The sequence below is a fragment of the Melanostigma gelatinosum genome, assembly GCF_949748355.1.
Source record: "Melanostigma gelatinosum genome assembly, chromosome: 5".
NCBI classification, from domain to species: domain Eukaryota; kingdom Metazoa; phylum Chordata; class Actinopteri; order Perciformes; family Zoarcidae; genus Melanostigma; species Melanostigma gelatinosum.
In genome coordinates this window covers 18,219,674-18,243,329 of record NC_136638.1, presented here as the reverse complement: position 1 = coordinate 18,243,329, position 23,656 = coordinate 18,219,674, and the positions used below count along the sequence as shown (strand labels likewise).

General features: G+C 42.6%; 1 protein-coding gene across 3 annotated transcripts in view; it reads right to left on the bottom strand.

The window, feature by feature from the left end:
- mid2 (midline 2) overlaps positions 1-23,656 on the bottom strand; it is a 99,159-nt gene that overhangs the window by 5,759 nt on the left and 69,744 nt on the right. For all 3 annotated transcript variants that reach the window (XM_079269123.1, XM_079269122.1, XM_079269124.1), the window contains 4 exons: positions 20,162-20,310; positions 19,056-19,183; positions 18,693-18,836; positions 13,049-13,210 (listed from right to left, as the gene is read on the bottom strand). In XM_079269123.1, the coding sequence (XP_079125249.1) occupies positions 13,049-13,210; positions 18,693-18,836; positions 19,056-19,183; positions 20,162-20,310 (583 nt within the window). The remainder of the gene's footprint in view (positions 1-13,048; positions 13,211-18,692; positions 18,837-19,055; positions 19,184-20,161; positions 20,311-23,656) is intronic.

The following is a 23,656-nucleotide window of genomic DNA, read 5'->3' as shown; positions in this document are numbered from 1 at the left end:
AACAGTAGTAGTAGTAGTAGTAGTAAAGGTAATGGCAGTATTTGAAGTAGCAGTAGTAGTAGTACTAGTAGCAGTCGTACTAATAGCTGTCGTAGTATTAGTACTGGTAGTAGCATGAATCGCAATAGTAGCAGTTGTAGTGTAAGTAATAGTCGCAGTGGTAGTAATAGCAGTAGTGGTAGTAATAATATTGATGGTAGCAGTAATAGCACTAGTAATAGTAGCAACAGCAAAAGTTGTAGTAGAAGTGGGGGAGGGAGGGGGAGAGGAGACATAATCATCATGTTTGACACATAAACAGAGGTTATTAAATGACAGGCTTCATCACAAACAGTTCAGTTAGAATTCACTCTCTGGGGCTTTTATTTTGAAATGGGGTGTGGGGTGTGGGGGAGAAGGGGAGAGCAGACAGAATCATAATGTTAGATAAACACAAACCGGTTATTAAATGACAGGCTCATCACAAGCATTTCAGTTAGGATTCACTCTGTGGGGCTTTTATTTTAAAATGGCGTGTGTGTGTGTGTGTGTGTGTGGGGGGGGTGGATGAGGGGGGAAAGACCTCTGAAGATCCCTAAAACCGAATGACTGTATGAGAGACACACAGAGAGATAGAGGGAGAGGAGTGTATGTGCGCGAGTCTGTGTGTTTATCAACATCACTAATTGGCTCAATCGCGAACACCTGTGTGCCTGAAGCCATTTGAAAATATTCTCCATAGAGATCCTATTGAAAATAAAAAGCTTAATAATTCAAAAAGTTTAAAGGTTAGAAATATGAAAAGTCATAGCAGACCTCTGGTGAAAGAGCTGCACATTTTAATAGTTGAACGGTTTCTGTAGCTTAAAAAATGAAGGAGAAGAAGAGGGGCGACGGAAGAAATAGAAGAAGTTGAATAAAGATTCGAAGAACAATAGTTGGAATGCTTAACAGCATTCCAACAACTAGGGCGCGAGTCGAAACTTCAAAGCCTCTCACAGCCTTTGGTGAAAACATTTTACAGCAGTGGAGGAAGCCACCTGGCATTCTCCTCAGTGCCTACTGCCTTCCATCACACAGACTTGGGAATTAGCTGAAGGAAATGGCCTTCACTTCCACTGCAGTAGGTAGCTGTTGAGGCTATTCAGTGGAAATGCTGCTATCTGGTTGCAACAATTCAATTTGCAATGACACCAGTAATTTGGGTGTAATGGGTGGAAAATTGAGAGGGTAAAAGTAGGTGAGTGGCAGAGAGAGAGAGAGGAGTTAGGGAGTGAGGAGAGAAGTTGAAGGGATAATATGAGGCTGAAGATTCAGCAGAGGAGCCCCTCTCTATGTCCATAGTGTGTGTGTGTGTGTGTGTGTGTGTGTGTAGGCTTCATGGAGGTCAGCCACGTCCCTTCCAGACCTGACATTTAACTCTGACACCTCTCATCTCATCTCTCAGCCTCCCTGAGCCTCCCACAGCTTAATGAGCGACACAATGAGGACCCCGACTCCTCCTCCCCTCCCTCTATCTGTCCTTTCCTTCATCTCCCCCCCCGCCCCCCCCCATTCTCATCCTCTCTCCCTCTCCAATAATCCGCGTGGCGAGTGTGTGTTACTGCCTGTGGATATGAGACGACGAGGCCAATGTGCTGCTGGCAGCCAATTACATGAATGCGCTCTCTTCTTTGAACTGCTTATCGCTGCCAGCGCAGCCATTTCCAAACACTGGGGCTCTGTCATGCCTTTCCAGGGGGTGACTCCTGAGAGCCAGGCCGGGCCCGAGGTTGGGGAAGGGGAGACACACTTGACGGTAGAGGACAAGCAGACACACACACACACGCACACGCGCGCACACACACACACACACACACACACACACACACACACACAGAGCATCAACTCCGGCCTACACACAAGCAAACATACAGTAAAGTAAGTGGCCGGGAGGAAATGTTTTGAACCAACGCCAGCAGGATTCTTGTAAATGGAAAAAGTCATGCGTTGTAAGCTTTGGTTTAAATGGTGAATTCTTCGTATGTAAGAATAAATGTATATATACACACAAAGCTGGTAGGATACTCAAAATAAAACTGAATTTGGAGGTTTGCACAGGCAAAATGGCAGATGCGCCACATAAAGAACTCTTGCACTTGCTTTTAATTGGCATCGTGACGGCAGACTGGCAAAGTGAACTGTCCGCAATATTCACACAACCCTCAATGCATCATTGTTTGCAACTGCTCAACACTGTCATGTGGTGTTAAGTACAATTTTTACTTCCTGTTTTGAGGAACGTGTCAACACCCAACATGAGTCACAAACTCATCAGTGGTGGAAAGTACGTTTACTTTAGTATTCACCTCTGTATTATAACGCTATGCTGCTATATACTTAAGAGGAGAGAGAAGTATTATACATTTTGTTCTACTACAATTTATCTGACAGTTTTAGTGACTAATTACTTTCCTGATTATGATTTTACAAACAAAACATAAGATCAGTTTATAAAACGTGACACATTGTTCGAAAACAGCTGCATTTAAATGTTGCTTCCATTTCAAGGCTTCAAGAATAATAAAACCTTTTTACAATGTACAAAGTAATTCAACAGCATGAAAGAAATCATTCTGCATTACACTTGCACTTTTGACATTACAGTACTACTTGCTTCTAATACTTCTGTCCTTTTACATGAAGTCTGAATGCAGGACTTAAGTATACTCTACATTGAGCACTTCTTCCACGTCTTCACAGAAGATCATTCACGTTGCAGAGTTGCCATGAAATGAATAGACCTGCAGTCACAGTGAGTATAGCGGGATTTGCTAGCAGCCCTCAGAGAACATGCCAAATTAGATTTCTACTGGAGAGCTACACTGATGGCCTGAAGGCTGAAGAACGAGTGTGTGGTGCAATACATCAGCAAGAAGACCAAGTCCAAAAAATAAGAAGAGCGGATGTAGCCGATACGTCTAAGAAAGTTCAGAATCGTTTTACATCAGAAACACACACACACACACGCGCGCACACACACACACACACACACACACACACACACACACACACACACACACACACACACACACACACACACACACACACACACACACACACACACACACACACACACACACACACACACACACGCACAGCATTTAAAAAACAGAGATGACACTGTTTGTTTCTAAATCACACACATATACACACTCCCGTGCTGTCAGATTGTATATTATTGAAAATAAAGACAGGACAAGACAATGGCATAGTATATCACACAGACCGGATTTGTAGGTCTGTGATCAGTCTGCTCCCGCTCTGTAATACGGCAGCAATTAGACATGTTTCCCACTGACTGCAGAGGTAATAAGTGCTCTCAGTTTGAATGCCTTGAAGCTGTGCATTGTTACGAACTAGGAAGTAAAAACACAAAAGATCAAGTAAAAAAAAGGGGGGAGAAACAAAAGGGGAGAGTGTTGGGGGAGCATTTATAAAAAGCAATTTCATTCCGACTTCATTACGACGGGTCCTTGTTGGAATACTTAAAGTGGCATAACATCTGGGTAATCGACTTTATTTCAATTCAGTCAATTTTTTATTTTTTTTCACTGGTTCACATTTTTCGCTGAGGGATATGTTGAGCTTTCTCAGTAAAGAGGGAGACAGAAAAAAAAGCTACATTTTTACTGCACAACTAAACAATTCCTCCAGTAGAAACAGCAGCATCGTGGACGTAGAGAGCTCTCTAGAGCTCCAACACAACCGTATGTCGTTACACATCTCTGTTGAACTTGCCAATCATTCCAAGTCATTAAAATGCATAGCTGCGTGCCACTTGGCCTCCAATTGACTGATCCATATGTAATGTGGTGTGTAATCCAACAGTGCTGTCAACTAAAACACGGATTAACACCAGCGACATTAAAGATGCATCAATCAAGTAACATGGCTATACAGCAGGCGGTTGAGGTGCACAGCAGGTATTCCTGGCACTGTGCATCACATCTCGTTTTCTCGCCTCTAACTGGGCAGTTTTGTTTGTCTCTTTCTACTCAATATCCACAAAAAAATGAAAATGTCTGTGTAGTAAGGAGCAAAGACTATCAGTAGTCACTGATCTTCTCCAACTTCCCCCTTTAATGAACTCAGCAGAGTGTTCAGAGACCAGCGCTAGAAAATCATTTCAGCAAAGCTTCTGGGCCTGCTTGGAATCTCACTGTGATTAAGGAGCCGTTTTTGGAAGGAAAGATTCTCTGATGGTTCGTTAGAGTAAAAGCGTGTGAAAGATTTTTTTTTTCCCTCAACAAGAGTCACTGTCAGTACTATCGGTCGTGTGTAGAATTTAAGCATTCGTTAAAACTCGGCTTCTTCTGTGTTAATAACTCAGTCTTTACTCCTGTATCAATGCACATGTAATTACTGTATTGCATAAACAAAGGCTTGAAAGAATGATCGATTAATATCAAGGCTTGCTAGGTGAGGTGTGCTCGGAGCTCAAATTCTTGGAGAAAAAAAAAATTTAAAAAACTGCCAGCCAACTGGCATTTTAACGCACTGCCAATCTTCCCTCTGCACCTGCTGGCATTTTCACCTGTTCAGTGAATGAAGGACGACGCTTTGAGCTGGCGAACTCATCGCAGAACTCTTTGTTGTCAAGATCCAAAAGCCAAATGACAAACCACAGTGATATATTGCCGTTTGATGTAAAAACTCTGCTCTAATTGGCTTGTTTGTTCCCTGCTGTCACAGTAAAACGTTGTTGTTGCTTTAGTTACAGATTAAACAGGTTAAAGGACGTTATCAGCAAATCCCTTGAGCACCAAAGCCAACAATGAGTGAGTGCAGCTCAAGATTTACTTCCTAAGAGAAGTAAATCTATAAAAACACAAATATTTAGTTTCATTTAAGTTTTGAAAACTTTCTTCAGTAGCTTTTGCAACGTTACTCTAATGAGAGTAAATCATGTATTTGTTGGGACTATTTTCAGCTGCAGACAACAATGGAGATGGTGCAGTAAGTAGTCAGGGAAGTAAGGAGAATTCAATGTTGTTTTTTGTCTTCTCATGAGAATAATAATAAATACCACCAGCCTCATCTTTTAAGCAGTGCGAGGGAGATGATGTCCATTTTTACTGCAGTTCTTACTGCTTCCTGATAGATTTTTATGTTAATCTACTTTAAAGCAGGACCTTCCTGTCCTTGACAAGAACATATTTCAGTTTGTCTTCGCGTCTCCCCTCCTTTTCTTTTTTTGTAGATATTTTGCCAGCATGTTTTGTCTTCAATTGACAGTTGACAGAAGACATTGGCAGGAACAACGAGGGAGGGAGCAACAGGAGTGACAGGCAACAAAGCTCTCCCACCGGAATCAAACCAGGGACATTGTAATCACACAGTGTGCATGATATACCGCTATGCCATGGAGACACCCGTCTCTCCTCCTGCTGTATCCTCTCCTTCACCCCGTTCTCTTCTTCTACTCCAAACACTCCTCTTCACCTCCAACTGTTTACTTTAGGGGCTGTGTGTCATCAGAGATGCATGCTGGGTAAATATTATTGCAGGTCCTTCAACAGGAAGTAAAGAGGGACGTGTACCCCTCGGGCACTTTGACAAGTGTTATTTTCCGCCAGGATTTTAGCCGCTTATTCAACGCAGGGACTGGGATCTGAGAACAACACGTAATGCGCGCACACACACGCACACGCACACGCACACACACACACACACACACACACACACACACAGGGGTGTTTGCCGACTCCCTGCTTCGTACACACAATATGGACGCCCAGAATAGTTTACCAACAGGATGACGAACATAATAAAGTCAACAGTCCAGTGTTTGACTGTCAGCACTGTAATTCATTCAGATTGGCTTTTGTTTTGACACAAACAATATGCTCACTCAAAATAGAGCCTGGGATTCACTTGTAAACAACAGAGCTGCTAAATAAAGACATATTTAAGCCAGAACTTATGTTGTTGGTACTGCTACTTTACACCATCCGGTAGCTTTGTACTACAAAATGACAAAATGTTGGATGTTGATGCAGCTGGTCATTGTGGAAGCACACTATTGTACCTCAGCCGAACAGGATTTCACCAGAGTTGGCCACTTTTCAGAGGCGCCATTCACATTTACAAAATTAGGAAATATAATCATGGTTTTACCTTTCGGTAAAATTACATTTAAAAACCCTTCAGGAAAGCAAATATCAGGGTGCATGAGAATGCAACGAGTAAAAAAAAATATATATTCCACATCAAAGGTCTTCGGGAGAAACTTCAAAACATCTTAAAAAACGCCTGTTCTTGGCCCGGGTCCATGTGCTGAATCTATAGCTGAGGGAATCACATCTTGTATTGGACTTCCACATGCTCACATAATTAAATCAGACACAATAAACAGCACAGACTGACTTCTCTGACCGAACCAGATAAGTCCCTGGCCTGCAGTATGGAATACTCAGCTCAGAGGAGAGACAACACAGATGCAGACGCATCCTGCATTATAATGATACTACGATCACAGTAACAGTCTACACGCTGCTGATACGACCGAGCATACATTTGAACCCTTTCCTCCGTCCTCAATTGACAAACTGCTTCCGTTTCTTGTCGGTATGAAGTCATTACTGAGACGGACAATAAAAAGCATAAACAAGGCACTGTCTGATAAAAGCCTTCTCTATTCATTTGGAAGTTCTGTCCGCCGCCACTCTAGTAAGTCGTGAATAAACTCTGATGCAACCTGAATTCAATTTCATGCTCGTGAATGGCTAAAAATACGCTGCTTTAAACACAAATATAATGATGACAATGTTGCCAAAAAGAAGACTCTTTAATGTTAAAATGACTGAATATATTTTTGGACTTGATTTAATTCGATATGCTTCCTTATTTTTGTTTTTCATACAAATAAAAACTGCTATATTGTAAATATTTAAAAAGGGTGAAAATCAGTCAGTGAGAGAAAAATCGGCGCAAAACCCGAGCCTTGTGAACAGATAAAGTACTTTTATTCTCTATTTTATGAACAATATTGCTGTTTGATTGTTGATTTCAGATTTAGAAGATGGAACTGGACCAGCAGAGTACAGTTTTGCGATGTGACTCGCTGAGGCATGGACTGTATTAATGGGTAAAAAGCAGTGGATTGAGGGCACTCATGTCTGCAGACGCTCATCCCCGCAAAGAGCTATTTGGTGTCTTCTATTCGTTCAACGCTCCTTCTCTCACACTGTCACTTTTCATCCACTTTCATATCCCTCCGTCTCATTGTAGGTTCCTCCTTTCACTTCAGAGGCGTAGAAGCCTGGTCACAGTTCGCTCTGAGGTAAATGCAGACGTATGATGATCGTAGAAGGTCACACACACACACGGACGCACTTTCTCCTCTACTGCCTTCCTCTTCATCATACTTAATTCATACGTGTTTCAAGAAGCTGTGGGTTACTTCACATGTTGGCTGTGAGGATCTAACAGCACAGTGATACTTCTACAGTATAGTCTGCACAGCGAGCCACTCAATGAGTGGTTTCATTGGAGTGACCTAAAAAGCTTTCGAAAGCTTCCAGACTTCACAACATGATTTTAAATGTTGTCTCCATCAAGCCAACTGAATTGCACGAGACAGCCGGACTGCAGCAGAGGCGTGAAGCCATTAAAAGAGTCCTCCACTGGTTTAGCATCGCACTCCTACAGCGTGGTGGGACTCATGGTGGTGAGTTCAATACAAAGCAGGACCAGAGATGTTGTCTTTTATTTGACTTTGTGCATATGCCTCCACAAAAGGCTTTGTAAAACTTTCTCTCAAATATGCAGTAAAGCTCCCCAGGTCTTGGGGAGTAAACTGACTTTGATGTGTAAAATTGTTGGAGTTCCACTTTAATGTTCCCATCATGATATATTCTCCCGTCATCATATTACCTTCATGGTTTCCTGATTTAAATAGACTGCATGCTGTTTGGCCACCATTTGATAAGCAGACCATTTTTAAACCGATGTTTCAGGTCTTTGGGGCTGACTTTGTCTCTGCTGCTGTAACATTTGATCAACTCAACGCAAGTTGCTGCATTTGACCTTTCGCATGCGATTGCACAAATAGCTACAAGCTAAAGTTATTCCAGGTATCTTCATAGCGATGCTGAGCAGGGTCCTTGAAGGCAGACAGACGTTGCCTCTCTACCAGAAAAAACACACACACACACACACAAATGTGTACACAGACTCTGGGTTTATGTGACGTCACTGTGGGATTACAGCAAGCATGTCTGGCCCGTCCTCGCCACGAGACCAAAAGTTGGTGGCATCTTGAGTTGAAAAGATTTACCACTGGCAAGAATTGACAGAAGAGGATATTGTATGCCATAGCCAGAGGTAACAGAGGACAGCAGGCCAAGAGAGGGACATCAAGGAGAAACATGGAGAGGTCGAGGCCATGAGAACACTAACAATGCCTCTTAAAGTTCAGGAGAAAAGACACAAGCCTACGTATTCAAATTCCTTGATTTCTTTCCAACACGAGCAGTTCCACAAACTTTATTTCACTTGTCAACAATCGGTTGTGCAGAGAGATAAGAACACGTGTGATGTAATGCAAAACAGGTGTTTGAATGAGCTTTTCTTAAGCATTGTGCACTCTGATTGTCCTCCGAGGTTAAACTATCTATTATCTTGCAACATCTGTGGTTACAGATCATATTTGTACTACATGCTATAACTTACATCAAACAGTTGTTGAAAAAAAGGACAGATATGGCACCACAAAGGCAAAGCGCAGGAGTGCACTATCGACACAGTTCGCTGCTCACATTCGTTTTACACATGCAGCGCAGCAGTTATGGGTGTACTTAGGAGTTACTCTTTTGAACAGACAGGGCTGCGATGCACGACTTTCCAGTATCTGCGCGACTTGTCACTGCCTCCTTTGCTTTGCAAGCCTCTGCCTGAAATATATGATGAGCTTAGGCTAAAAGCCTCCAGAGCGTCATTTTTTTTTCATCTTAAAAAAAATTGTGACAGCTAAACCCTCCAATACAGCCACAGACAGAAGGAGAGACTTCAAGTGCAAGGAAAATAATTTGTGGCTCTCAGCTCAAAAGCTTCCTACTAGAGCTCGTACATCAGCGGAGTCTGGAGAGAAACCCAGTAAGCCTGTCAAAGCGAGATATTTGTGATCAACTTGGTTGTGACCCATTTTTAATGCAAAAACACTGCTCGACTTCACCAGAACAGATGAGCGAGGCACTTTAATCGGAATACCAATTCTTCTGAGAAGAAAAGGGAGAGGAGAGAGGGGGGAGATAAGAGAAAGAATGAAGTACAAAGACATATGAACAGACATAATGCAGGTCACATGACGAAAACCGCAAAACCTCAACCCCGGATAAAGATATTCACTGTTTTTTGTTGTTGTTATTTTGATGGCTTGTCTAAACCAACACAGCAGAGAGAAATACTGGTTGCCAATCACATGCTCAAAAGCTCAACCCAACTTTTCTGTGGGTGGACAAGCTTCCCCCCCTGATAGCACCGACTCAGAGAAGATGACAGAGAGCGGGAGTGGAAGAGGAGAGAGGGGGGGAATACCGTTTAGCATTGTACAACGGCAACACATTATCGACTCTATATAATGTGTTAGGTCCACACCTAACACATTTTTTTTATACATCCATTTGATGTCATAGACATCATTGTTTTTTATCCTTTATCCACTTTTTTCTTTCTCTAAATTGTTTGAAAACACAGAGATATTCACTTGAAATGACGATGAAATTGGATTTTCACTTAAAAGTGAGAGAAAGATAACATCTATTTGCCAGTTTCAAAAGAGGAGATTATTCAGACCCTCTTTGGAGGAACTGGAATATGGCAAAACTGGCAGAGGAATAATGTAAACCTGCTTTTAATAAAGCAAGACATACTTTCATGTTAATAAGTGTTATTATTTATTAGTTCATTGTATATAGTATACTGTACATCATTTTCATGTATTCGGTGTATGTATTATTCACTTTAATCCATTCATGTATATTGGCAACGCAACTTAAAAAAATGTAAATGTCAATAAAGTCAACACAGCGTAATTAACTGAACTCAGAGACAGAGAGAGAGAAAGAGAGACATAACAGATGTGAGATTAACAATGAAAAATAACACCATCCCATTCATCTGTGTCAATGTGTCATTTATATTGTGCCCGCTGAGAGCCATGAGCATCAGTGACAGCGAGCTGACTGCCAACTCCAGATACCCTGCACCTCACCTCCAGACGCTCTGCGGCTCGATGTCGTGGCCACATCACACAGAGGCAGTAATCCACTCTAATGCCACAAGAGAAGAATTCAAGTACTGACATGCCCCATGTCCCACAGGCGGGGTCCGCCGGGAGGATTTTGACTTGGGGGGGCAGAAATTCAGACGACAGGGCGTGCTGATATGTGATGGATAAATGGTTCACTTGAAAGTGCCAGATGGCAGAGTTGAATGCTCGGGCAGGACAGGTGAAGTGGTGGAGACGGGGAAGCGCTCTCTCTCTTTAGAGGCCCCTGATCACGAATAACAATAAAATATGTTTAATTGCTAATATGAACATAAAAAGGGGACAAAATATAAAGTATGCCTTTGTGTCCTATTAGCTTTGGACCCACATTCTGCTTTTAGTGATTCAAAGAGAGAACATTTGTACCATTTATGGCATTTTTAAGAGCATCGTTTTTCGAAATGAAAAAGTGAAGTGAAGCCAGTAAAGATTCCAAATCGTGTGTTACATTCAATATGGATTCATAATGGCAGGCAGTGATGGGTGAAAGTAAGCAGAATATTTATTTTTAACTTATCATTGCAGCTGACAGAGGCATAATGCATATTTACCGGCCACTTCATTTCTTTCTCCTTTTTGTTTTTTACCATGTGAAGTTTTTTTTGTCATATATGTGGGAAGGCAGTCCAGGCAGATTCAGATGATAGCTCCTTGTGAATTCATCACGACAAGAGAACCTTTTAATATTGTCATCATATTACAAAGATATCAACCACGGCCCGCTTTACGCAACACAGAGCAGTTTGCAGGCAAAAATAAGCAATTGTTTGTGTTTGGTCAGTAGTGTTGAAGCCGGAGCTGACGGGTTTAAATCATGTGTCGCCCCTAGACCCTAGAGTCTAGACCTCAGCTCAGAGGCCCATTTAGAGGTCCAGCGAGAGTAACAGCAAAGTGAGAGAAAGAGGATGAATGTGTCAGTGACTGAGAGAGAGAGAGAGTTTCACCACACACCTATTTTACCCAGAGTATCCAGATTACAGTTCATCCTAAATGCCACAGCAGACTCCTGACAGCAGTTAAGAGAAGTTGTCATATCAGCTTCATTTTAGCTTCTCTGCGCTACTGCTGTAATTTAAGACTGATTTTAAAATTTCAATGAGCACCCTTGAGGCAAATCCTAAATTAGCTTCATCGCTGAGGTTTTAACCCTTTACATGCTACAGTTGAGTCTGAGACCCTGGTGGGGAATATTTAGCGTGATCTGACTTTGTAGAGGCGGCCATATTGTCCCTCTTCACTGATTTAGAAAGGCACATTAAACCTTGAACGATAGGATCTGTTGGTTGTACTGTTATTTTTAAGTAGTTAAGTATGTGCTCTTTGGAAAATAAGTATTTTGGGTTCACTGTAACATAAGAAGCTTCAAACCTGCTTCAATATCTTTAAAAATGTTTATTTATTTACCCACATTGTATTTACCTTTATTCAGTTTCTTTCTCTATATGTATATTTACTGTGTACTTTTACAGGGAAGAAGAAGCATTGGAAAAAAAAACAGTTCAAATCCAGGACAGGATTCTGCAGCAGAGAAAAAACAAAACAAAAAAAACAAGACAAAAAGAGAGACGCGTGCAGAGAAGGTGTCAATTAAACACAATCTTTTCAAGGTGAAAAATACTGCGTAGCTCAGCTGAGACAGAGTGAGAAAGAGAGCGAGAGAAAGGCATAGAACACCAAAAAACTAACAGCAAAGGAGAAGTAAGCTGCTCGTGCAACATACCATACAAAGTGAGTCGAGTGCGTCTAAAAATGCACAACTCGTTACAAGCTGACTGGAGTGTAGGAGAGGTACATAATGAAAAGAAAAAGCTCTTATGTGCTCTGTTTAATGAACTCTGCTATTAACACATCATGTATGCGCCCAAAATCTACACACTGACCTTTTCTCATATCATGTGATTTAAGTCGAACCGCAGATACCTTAATGAAGGTCTCGCTCCGGAACTTTGCTGCTAATTTAGTAGCAGAAGGAAGACTTGGACAGACTGGAACATATATGCAAAAGCCACAATTCTCAATATAAAGTCATTATTACTACATAAAAAAGTTAAGTTGAAAAGAGCCCTTATGCATTCTCGGAGGGGAATGAAGCCTGGGTTATGACAAAGCTCAATGTACACAGTAAGTTTATGTTGATTGAAAGAATCTCTTAATGTGATAGAAAATGCACATGCTTCTATGTGGACGGACCTCCCTCCCTGCCTGTTCTTTAATTCATAATAGTATTCTGGAAAGCTTAAAGGGTAAAACTAAATAATAAGTTGTTCACTACAAGCTCTGCCTGACAACCTGACAAATAACATTTAAGCAATTCAGATTTATTTTGATACACTCAATTCAAGTCAAACTCGGTTGTGCTTCTCTTGTGTTGAAAACAAACAAACAGTGGATCCCACTTTTATGACTAAAAATAAGCGTTTCAATATGACACATTCCTAAAAAGTAACACGTATTTACTGAAAGACAAATCATTTCGGGAAGCCCTCACGGAGCATGCAATGGATGTTTGAATGCGTGTTTGTGACAGAAATCTGTCAAACACTACAGACGCCGTTTCAGGTCCTTCCTTTCATTTTCAACAGTTTACAATCTAAGTTAGTTCAAGTTCTGCTACTTATCCTTCACTCGTACGTAAATCAAAGACAACCCCCCGGAGGAAAGCTTTGATAAGTGACAGCGTGTACGTTATGTTGCACAAACGGCATCACAGACTTTGTCTTCTCAAAACAAACTGAACACACACAAGCCTTCACTTACTGTTGGTCTTGAGGCGGGCTGGCTCACTGTTGCGGCTTCCCGCCTGGTTGATGGCCTTGACAAAGAAGATATAACGGGTGCCACTCTGCAAGCCGTGCACCGTGTAGTGGTTCTGCTTGATGTTGGGTACGATCATCCAGCTGTCTGCCGAGTTGTACAAACCTGGCAGATCCACAGGAACACACAAAGACACACATGGCATGAGTTACCAAGTCACTTTGATGTTTTCAGGTTAATCACAGGGAATCCTGCTGAAAAGCTTTTCAGTCATGTTCAAAAGAGGCTCGGACACTATACAGTTCGCGATGCAATATTTATGTGGACACACTGATCTACCCCATTACCTTTCCATCAGGTGTATCATGGCATGCTCCCCTGAGGCGATGTTGTGTGCACACTAAGCTGAATCTATAACCCATTAAGAACAACACGGTATCTCCACAACATGACAGAACGCCTGCTGGTCAGCGCCTGAGGGCAAATTCCTTCAACGTTCAAATGTAGACGAGAGGCTCGTCTACAATGGGGTGCACTTCACGGCCTCCAGTCTTGTGTGCAATAACGGGCATGAATTTACACACTAACATTCCCAACACTCCCTCCAACATATGATTTTTTTGAAGTGGTGTTCATCTTATCTTGAAGCTGAAACACACAACTTTCAACACCAGGTGAGAGGGCTTCATCTGGGATGGCAGGGTTGAGGCTTATTTAAATCAAACAGTTTGACAGTTGCTTACAGTCCTGCACCTGTGCTTCACGTCGATGTGTGAAAAAAACAAACACGGTGTGAAATAAGCTGCAGACTCTAATGGCATTGACATCGAGGACGGGTGAATAGTACAGGGCCTCTTAACCTCGTTAACAGCACAAATGATGAAATTTATGAATCATCAATTACACTGACAGCTGTGAGCTTCACTAACATTATGAGAAATAGTGGCATGATGTGACAGAAGACCAGACAGAAATGATGTGTTTTATGCAAATCGTGAACGCCAGCCTGAACATTTCTTTAACCCACCTGAACAATTCTAAACACATTCAGACAAACCCTCGCCAAAACACACAAAGCATCTTGTCTGTAGCACGACAGCTAAAGATAATGTTTGTGGAGTTGAAGGTAGAAGACCAATCTTTTTCATTGTCTCATCTTTCTCCCCCTCCCTGCAGATTTGCTGGGAAATAAGAATCCTGGGATGGAGAGAGCTCTCGGGGCCATGCCTGCCTTGTCCCTTCTGGCGAGGAGGCCTTGTGAATTATTGAACAAGACGGCAACAGCATGCATAAGTAATATCCGAGAGTCTGCTTGTAAATATAAATACTTCACAGGACGCAAATAAGGCCTTTAAAAGTGAGGCGGCGTTAAGAATGAATGAGGGGAGGGGACTGTTAAAGTCAAAGTGAAGGCTGTGTCTTTACATATCTGCCGACTTCCGCAAGCTTTTCTCTAAACAACGTAGAGGGCTTTCATCTTCCTTTAAGATGAGAGAGAAAGAACAACCGGTGGAGGTTTAGAGCAGCTTCTTTACACCTTGCATTACACCATCCGTTTTGTATCCAGAGATGGCCAGCAGATTCATCCATTCAGCCTGCTCGTACGCATCCACTGTGAAATCCTCACAAAAGAAAACAAGTATGTCTTTTCTACTGGGACAGCTGTCCGTTTTTGTGTAAAGATTGTGCCTCCCACCTGTCATTTTAGCCACTTCCTGTGGAAATGAGGCATGCTACAATGCTATGTGGGCGTTCAAAAAGAGATACAGGGAAAAGACGAGGGAGAAGGACTTCACGCCGCTTTCCATTTTTAAAGCTTTTGATCTCTGTAGCACCTCTCCCTTTTTGCAAAATCAAATTCGGTCAGAACACAGCAATGCTGCTACTGCTACTTGTACCACTGAAAAGGGGCTTCCTGACACGAACCGAGCGCTGCTGCTCCGGAGAGAATTGAGACTTCAACGTGTGGTGGAGCAGTGACTGAATGTGTCGTTGTAAAAAAAGGAGGAACCGGGGAAATAGATCGGCTTGTGTCTTGCATCCAGATATCAAGTGTGAGTGTGCATGTACAGTGTTGTGCGTGCATGTGAGCAGCTGTGCATAAATAAAAGCAATATCATGCATCCCCAGCATATATCGCTCTTGGTGCCTTCACATACAGTAGCTTTAAAATGCTCCCTGTTGTTTCCCGCAAAGATTGAACCCTCATCAATGTTTCATCAAACTCTGCTGAAAGATCGATCCAGCTGATACTCTGAAAGATGCCCTGTCGAGAAACAGAGATTTATACCAAACTCTGGGCTTTCCTAACGCCCACTGCGCTACTGCTCTCACCTGTGATAATCACATTCACACTTCACCGCAGGCAAAGTGCATATGAATACACATGAACGACGGATGAAACCAGCAGGCAGAGGTATTGCTAGTGTGGTTAACACACAGGCCTCCCGGAAATAAATCACAAATTGGCAATAGAAACTGGAAAAGGGAGGTTGAAGTCATGCAGAGGCGGGAACATGGATATTGACTCATATTGGTCCAGAATCAGCTGAGCGATGCAGGAAAAGTGATGCGTATGGAGATAGTGAGGCTATTTGGCTTCTTCATCTTGTTCATAGGACAATGAGGAGAGGCATTCATAGAAACAAAGAGGCTGTAGAGCCAACAATGGTTCTGTGGATGTAAAGTGGGAAGACTTTTCACCTGGAGCCATGATGATGATGCTGTTACATCAGTCTGTTGTTTTTCCATGCGAAACAGTGACAGCATTTCCTACATCGTCTAAATATCTAAAATTCATTCAGTAAAATATTAGGTGTGCGCAACATAAAGACTGGAAGCAGGGGAATACAGGTAGTTTGCCTCTGTCCAAAGGTAACAGAACCACTAAAGCTCACTCACTAACATGTTGGTTTAATCCAGACAAAACAAGATGCAGGGCGTATGTGCTGCGGACTATTTCTTGGCTGGGTGAAGTGACATAACTGTGACTCCAGCGTATAAGCATATTTCCCAAAATGTCAAACTATTCCGTTGAAATTGCTATATTTTGGAATGCACATAGCTTGGGACCATTAACGTGGAAATGTGCACGCTAAAATGAACCCGTGGATCAATACAAGCATCGGATTAAATCTGTATCAGTCAAATAATCAGCAATTACACTCAGCTTTTCTGTTTTACTGTCTGAGTATGACGTGTCTGAGTGAGTGAGCATGAGGAAGAGAAAAAAAGAAAAACAAATATTGTCCATAGAGTGGATGTACAGAATAAGTTGATAGTTGGGGATGTTGTCTGGCAGATAAACAAATGGGTCAACACCAGTAGACACTGCAACTTGCAAAGGGCCATAGGTAGCAGCTCCACTATTAGTGCAGACGTCTTTACTCGCAGTCATATTTGGCTTTCTAACGCAGCTTACTTTTCTCCACGGTATTTGGTTTTACTTGCTGATTCTATTTTCTGCTGTTGTGCTCCTGCAGAGGCAAGGTTCACAAGACCCCCCCCCCCCCTCCTCATGGGAGAGCCAAGGCTGAGGATGAGGCCAGGAGAAGAAAAACAAAAAAGAAGAGAGAACGGATGGCGCTCAAGTGGGAGCATTTAGCCACGCAAAGTTTGAGATAAATGCTGTGGTAAGAACTCGAGTGGTGTGCCAGGCTAAATGGGTTTCTCTCTTTCTCAGTTTCTCCCGTGAATCTCGGAGGACTCTGTGGCAGCACACTGCTGAATATCTGAGTCACTCAGTCTATCACAGCTGAAATGTATCCTGATGCTTCAAATGGCTGGGCCACTTGAGTTGCATGGTTAGATGGAGAAATGTCAGGCTGCACGGAGAGGAGGAGAGGAGACGGTGAACGGATTAAAGTGGAGAGGCACAGGTGTGTGTGCACATTCACGGCTATGCGCATCAATCATATCCTTCTCATGGTGGTAAGTGGTAATTCTCACCTCCCCTGTATAACCATTATCCACTCGGATTCTCACCTGTTCACCCCTTCCTCTCCTCCTCCACAGTGACCTTTCTTTCCCTTCATTTATGTACAGGTGATCAGCTTTATTACCGATTAGCTAATGGGGCCAAGAGTTTTGATAAATATGTAATTTGTGTGCAGGAATATTCGAACTTTGAATTCATTTCAAGAGAGTAAGGGCCATGACTGCATCGATCATTTGAATGTGCGTCTAAAGTTGGCTTCAATTGCACACAAATATACTGGTATAACATAGAATATGGGGAATAATGGACAACATTTTATAAGTATGATGGAAAAAAGGCCAAACTGTATTCAAGCACAACTATTTGTGACCATGGGGGTAGGTTTAACTTTAACCCCTGAATTTAGGACATGTTCTGAGTCGCTTGTCCTGGAGTTATGAGCCAAAACAATAAGGGCCGCATAGACAGACACATGGTGGCGATAATGGATCCACATTTCTGTACTGAAGACTCATAACTTGCTCCTAAAAATTACAATGATTGCAGCTTTATATGGTGCATGTTGAAGTATGCAACAAAGGAAGCATAGACACACATTTACCATGGCAGTGTTAATAAGGATTAATGAGGCAAATTAGACAATGTAAGGACACATTGAGAGAATTCGACTCTACGAGCGGATCCAAATTACTTGCAGTATCCTGAATATAAATCGTGATATCTTTACAAGCCTGAAACAAAGATCAGCTTTGGTACAGGGAGCAATGGACGAGGCCAAAAGAGGGCAGCAGTGATTTTACATTCTCATCTTTTTTTCTGCAGACCTTTCACACCGTTTAAAGAAAAACCAGATACTAAATAGTGAATCTTTTCAAAGCATTCCTTCATGATATGTACTGTACGTCCTATGAGAGGTCAGTGTGCACGGCGTGTTTCTTTTAGATTGCATCTGTGTCAGAAGAACCTGCTTTCAATGGACAATTACAATTACAGTACATTGATGAATGCTGAAATGTAGCATAACTGCACCACAAACAGGAAAGAGTCGTAAAGTCAGAAAACTGACTCGGTAATGTCAATTTGAATCTTACAAAAATAAGCTACTGGCCATCCCAAAACCAGTGAAGCTCGAGCACTGAAACTGAAACGATTGTGTTTTATTTGTAAGTGTTGTGTCCTCTTTCAAAAGTTCCACAATCTCACTTTAAAAGCTCTTCAAATTTCCGTTTGATAAAACACTACAGATGACTAAAGCAGTCTTCATGCCGGAGAGATCCATTGATCTCGAACGTTTGAAGCTACCATGCAGGTATTTTGCTCTCATGATATAGCAGAAGCCTCCATGTTAGACGCCTCCAAAAGGCAACTGGATTGTATTGTGCTTCTTTGAAAGCTCGAAACAGCCAGTTTGACATTTCAATGAATTACTTCCTTCATACACAACATCAAAAGCAAATCAAATATTTCTGCCAGTTTTCCAATTCTACATCAACTAAACTATTAAGGTATTTAAACACAGGTCAACAGAGCATTTGATCCCGCTTGGCCAACCCTTGATGAGAACATGTAATAGAAATCCCCTGGCTGTCGCTGAAACACAATTGAACATGAACTTCCTCCTTGGCTCAGATAATGAGTGCACGTGATCTGCAGTACGGATCTGATTTACTTTGATTCCAATACTTGTGTGTGTATGTGCACGAGACTCACTGATGAAATTTGTCTGGCCGGTGTAGATGGTGTACTGCAGCTCGTAGGAGGTGACGCTGAACTCGTCCTCGGACGTCCAGTGAACAGTGATGGTGTCATGGGAGGCGGTGCACAGCTCGTCTCTTATGGATGGCGGGTTGGGAGCTACACGATGAGGAAACAGCAACGTGACTTATAGCAAAGCAATAGTTGTACATCGTCATAATAATAATGGTTATAATCTGATTCAATGCACCGGAGCAGAAACTACAATGTCAAAGATAGTAATATAATAAGAGATCTAAATAGTTGTAAATATGTTTTAGCTTGCATGCATTCATGTACTGTAGGTGTTCATCGCACCCAAACTGACGCAGCTCTTACCTGTTAGGTAATCTAGTCCCTCCAGGATCTTCTTCTCTCGAGAAAAGTCAAGGGCGAAGTTGTCAAACGCCTCATTCAGGTTGACGTCAGGAATGAGTACCTGGGAGGAGGCTGTCGCCATGGCAACCCTAAAGAGCGGTCAGGACACGGGAGCGAGGAATGGAAATGTCAGGGGAACGACAGAGAGGTGAGGAGGCAGAGGAGGAGAAGCGGGGACGAGCAGGAAAAGATGAAAGGTGACGCAGAGGTGAACAAGTGTGAGGAGAGAGGTGAAGGAGGCGAGGTGACAAGAGGGGAGAGGTGGCAGACAGTAGTAGTGTGTGAGAAACGATATGGAGGAATAGAATATAAAATAAAAACAATATAGAAATGTGCACAGCATCAAACGGAAGTGTCTGCAACCTGTCTGTGTATGTTCACCCAGAGACCCATTAATACCAGACACACTGACTCCGTGGTCTGTGCAGCTTTGTGGAAACGTATGCCTACTTCTGCTTTGAGCCTTTTGTTCCTCAGAGAAGAGAAACCAGCCGGTCAATAACGCGCCCAGCAAGGCGCTGGAAAAGAATCCGGGCCAAATAAAAAGATGCTACGCGAGCTACAGATTTTGCACCGAGGCTTTGTCTGTGTGAGAGAATAAGTGAGAAAGCTTCCAGCCTGCGGAGGCAGGAGGGGATGAAGGTATTACAGAAGTACGCAGGTGGAAAGAGAAACCGCATAGCTGGCCACTTAAAAGATACCGGTAGATGGTTTTCACCAGAGGCCTGGCATGGATCGCAGGAGCTAATGAGGTCGCTGTAATGCTGATTTCACCAGCTGCATTACTTTCCAAGAATGGATTGCATGGAAACAAAAAGGCAAACTCACTGGAGGGCTTTAGGATTTGTGTGGCTTACCACTGCATTTATTCATGTGTCTCGTGTCCTTTTTTGACACTTTCTAAGTGCATATGATCAGATCTATCACCAATAACAGTGTAAAAACTGGAAATTTCAATATTACCTCCAAACAACCACCGATGTAATCAAAGTTGACCATCCACTCCATCACTTTTTCTCCCTTTACTGTGTGTGTGTGTGTGTGTGTCTATACACCAGGTAACCCACCTTTCTGCTACACTTCGGGCAGTCTGGAGGAAGCGGGCGTGGTCGTTCTCCTTCAAGCTCTGTTCGGCCTGTGTGATGAGGGCACTGGAGCGCTCCAGACACTGCCGACAGTTTGCAATCTGCTGAGCCAACTTACGCAGTTTCATCACCTGGAACAAAAACACAAATACACGCCATGTTGCTATGTTACGACACACCTATTATTATCATTTCCTCAGTCTGAGGCCTGGAAGGAGCCTGTTTTGGTGACCGGACTGTTGGTCTCTATATGAGGCATTCATCATTGTGACACCAATCCATAAATATGTTCTTGTACTTCCAGAAAGTATGACTAAGCTTTTTTGCCAAATTGCTATAAAATTCTGAAGTCTGAATTTGTAGCAGACCCTGAGATGACACCTACCAGGTGAAACCAACAAGTTGCCATAGTGCAGGCTATTGCGATTTCTATTACGACACTAAAAGAAAAACGCCTCTGCAGGAATTTTGGATAGATATTGAATGTGTTTGACACGATCTTGTCAGATGAATCTTTAACTTATGTGCAATTAATTTAACATGTAGAAACAGTGAGCACAGGGCATTATAACAGCTTATGCTGTTATACTCGTTATACACAATCATAAGCACACAGGCTTTTGTAATGTTCTGTTCTACGATTGTCGAATGAGCACAAGGAAGCCACCGCATGCTCATTTGAGTGAGAGTAATCCATTTATCTTTATTATGGCTCATGTCCTGATGCCTCAAATGAACTTAGTTTTATATAACTCTCCACAGGAAACAACGCATCCTGCTTGTGAGCCTGGAGACTGTCAACGGAAGTTGAGCTGAGAATTTAATACCAGCCTCAGCATGGAGAGCCTCTCAGCAATGACGATGAAATAAAAACCCTTTATGAATAGCAAACGGTGAGGTAAAGTTGCTTTATTGTCTCAAAAAGTACACTTAACGGCTAACAACTTGAATCTCTGAACACTAAAGTTAAACAAAAAAGAGCAGAAACATATAAAATGATGAGCGCCCTTAAAGAATGAATCATTTATATTATCAGCAACACATTCTTTGTTTGCAGGGCGTGAGTTATGCAAACAAAAAATATATTAAAAAAACCACTGGGTGGCAATCGGTTCAGAGCTCGTCATCAAAAGCTCTCAAAGAATCAAAACTGTATATAATGTGCACTCTCTACTGCTGGTGCTGCTCTTAGCCGGCGACTTAATGGATTTTTCAATTGATGTCTTCGCTGCTCTTCCACTCAGTCCGTCCTCATCTCTTGTCCCTAAAAACAACATTTGAGCAGGTTGTTGGCCGCACGGAGACGAGACGGGTTTAATGGATGTGTTATTATTCTGCAACATGTGTTAAAAACTATTTGAGCGATGATTACGCCCTCTCTCTGCCAGAGTAATGGACTATACGGCAGGGTCTGTGTGTGTGTGTGTGTGTGTGTGAGAGCGTCGCACCTCCTGTGAAGACACACTCACCTGAAGTTGAAAAATGAGTCTAATCTCAGCTTAAATGTTGGGACGGTGAAATATATTTTGCAAGCACACAAATTATATTTAGAATGTTATTATTAGCGCTCAACGGATAATGTGAGCTCTGTGCTCACACAAGGTATTTGTGTGAAGCTAACGTTGCTCACCTGAGCAGGAGCAGACTTAAGTTGTGTCCGCCATGTTTCCGGTCTTTCTAAACTCTACGCTCGTTCTATACTAAGCTCAGCGAACCCTCTGCTGGCTCCAGTATACATCTACTGTGTCGATGTGTATCAATCATTCTCATCAAACTCTCGACAAGAAGACAAAAAATGTCAAACTATTCCTTTAAAGTCGTTTTCAGGAAAGATTCTGGTTCATGGAAACACATCTTGAATGAAAGCAGGACGCTGGATGTGAACGGCAGTCAAAGTCGCATGCTTTGTAAACCCGACCATCGACCACAACCTCCACCCAAAGAGGACTCTGGTGTCATAACATCGTCACGCTACTTGTGCCATTCCTTTTGAGACGCGGCAGTCGTAATTGGCAGAGCCACAAAAGGGTCAGTGCTGTGTTATTTATTCAAACAAATGCCTGCTGCTGTTGTACTAATAACATCAGTTTGTGAGAAAACAGACTTGAGTTGTTAATCCTCAAGGCTCAAAAGGAGTTCAAATAGTTTTCCGAATGAGTAGCAGAGAAGGCTGGAGGACAAGCAGAGTCACGTGACAGAGACGCTCTTGCACACACCAGAACATGGGAACAGTGTGTGTGTCTTGTTTGGGCCGAGTCTCCTCGGAGAGAGAATGGGAGCACCTTGCACAGCTCTGCTCACCATGGTCACGCCGGCATAATCCTGTTATTCTGTTGCAGAGTCACCTCTGAACACTTTCCTTTCAGACACCGTTCATGAACAGAAAAGAAAAATGTTTTTTCGTTTGGGGAAATGCCTAAAACAACCTAGGTGTAGTTGACCTGAGTGGTCTCCTCTCACATCCCTTTCAACACAGCCGTGAATATTTGAGTTGCTGAAGGTGTATTCCATTTATCTTTCTTGACCCTTAAACAGCTTTAAATATGAACACATCATCTGCTGACATCAATCCAGCGCTCCTCTAGTGTTTCATGTGTACTGTCCCCTACATATCACTCCTCTACCCTCTACTAGACAGCCTTTTACAGACCCAGACTCTCAAGAGAACAAGCCTCTTCAGTCCTTGTGTTTAGTGTTTGGAAATCTTTCGACAAAGCTCTTTTGCTGTCTCAGAGGATCTTCCACAAGCACTTAAAACCTCACCTCTGGGAGGGTTGAGATTTAGAGTTTGCCTCTGTCCTGAAACCCTTGTGCGCAAAGGGCACCAAACCACCCATAACCACAGGGCACGTGTGCAGTCCCCACACACACACACACACACACACACACACACACACACACACACACACACACACACACACACACACACACACACACACACACACACACACACACACACACACACACACACACACACACACACACACACACACACACACACTAAGTCCTGCAGCAACAGTCTTTGTTGCCACCTCAGATACTTTCCACACACATTCAGGTTGGCTGCCTACGTGTGGAAGAGGCCTATTGCTGCTCTCTTTTTCCTCGCTCATCTTTTCCATCTCTCCTCAAGCGTCCATGTGATGTGTGTTTGGGTAAACAAGCGGGCAACTACAGAGGCAGCCTTTTAAAAAAAACATCTTTGAGAGACCTGGATGAATATATTCCTTCCACGGCGCTTCTGCTCTCTTATTCAATCTCTTGTACAGAAGTTAAAAAAACAAACTGTTTCTCTGCCAGCGGACTGTGACCCAGAGCTGAGTTTCTTAAATATGTAATTGTCAATTTGGCTGCTTGAAATGGCAGTGAGACGGGACTGTGCACTGACGCAGTCTGAATGAAACAAAGCCAATTCAATAAACCCAACATCCTGCTGTTATAAATCTAAAACTGCAATTACATTCATTTACATTTCGT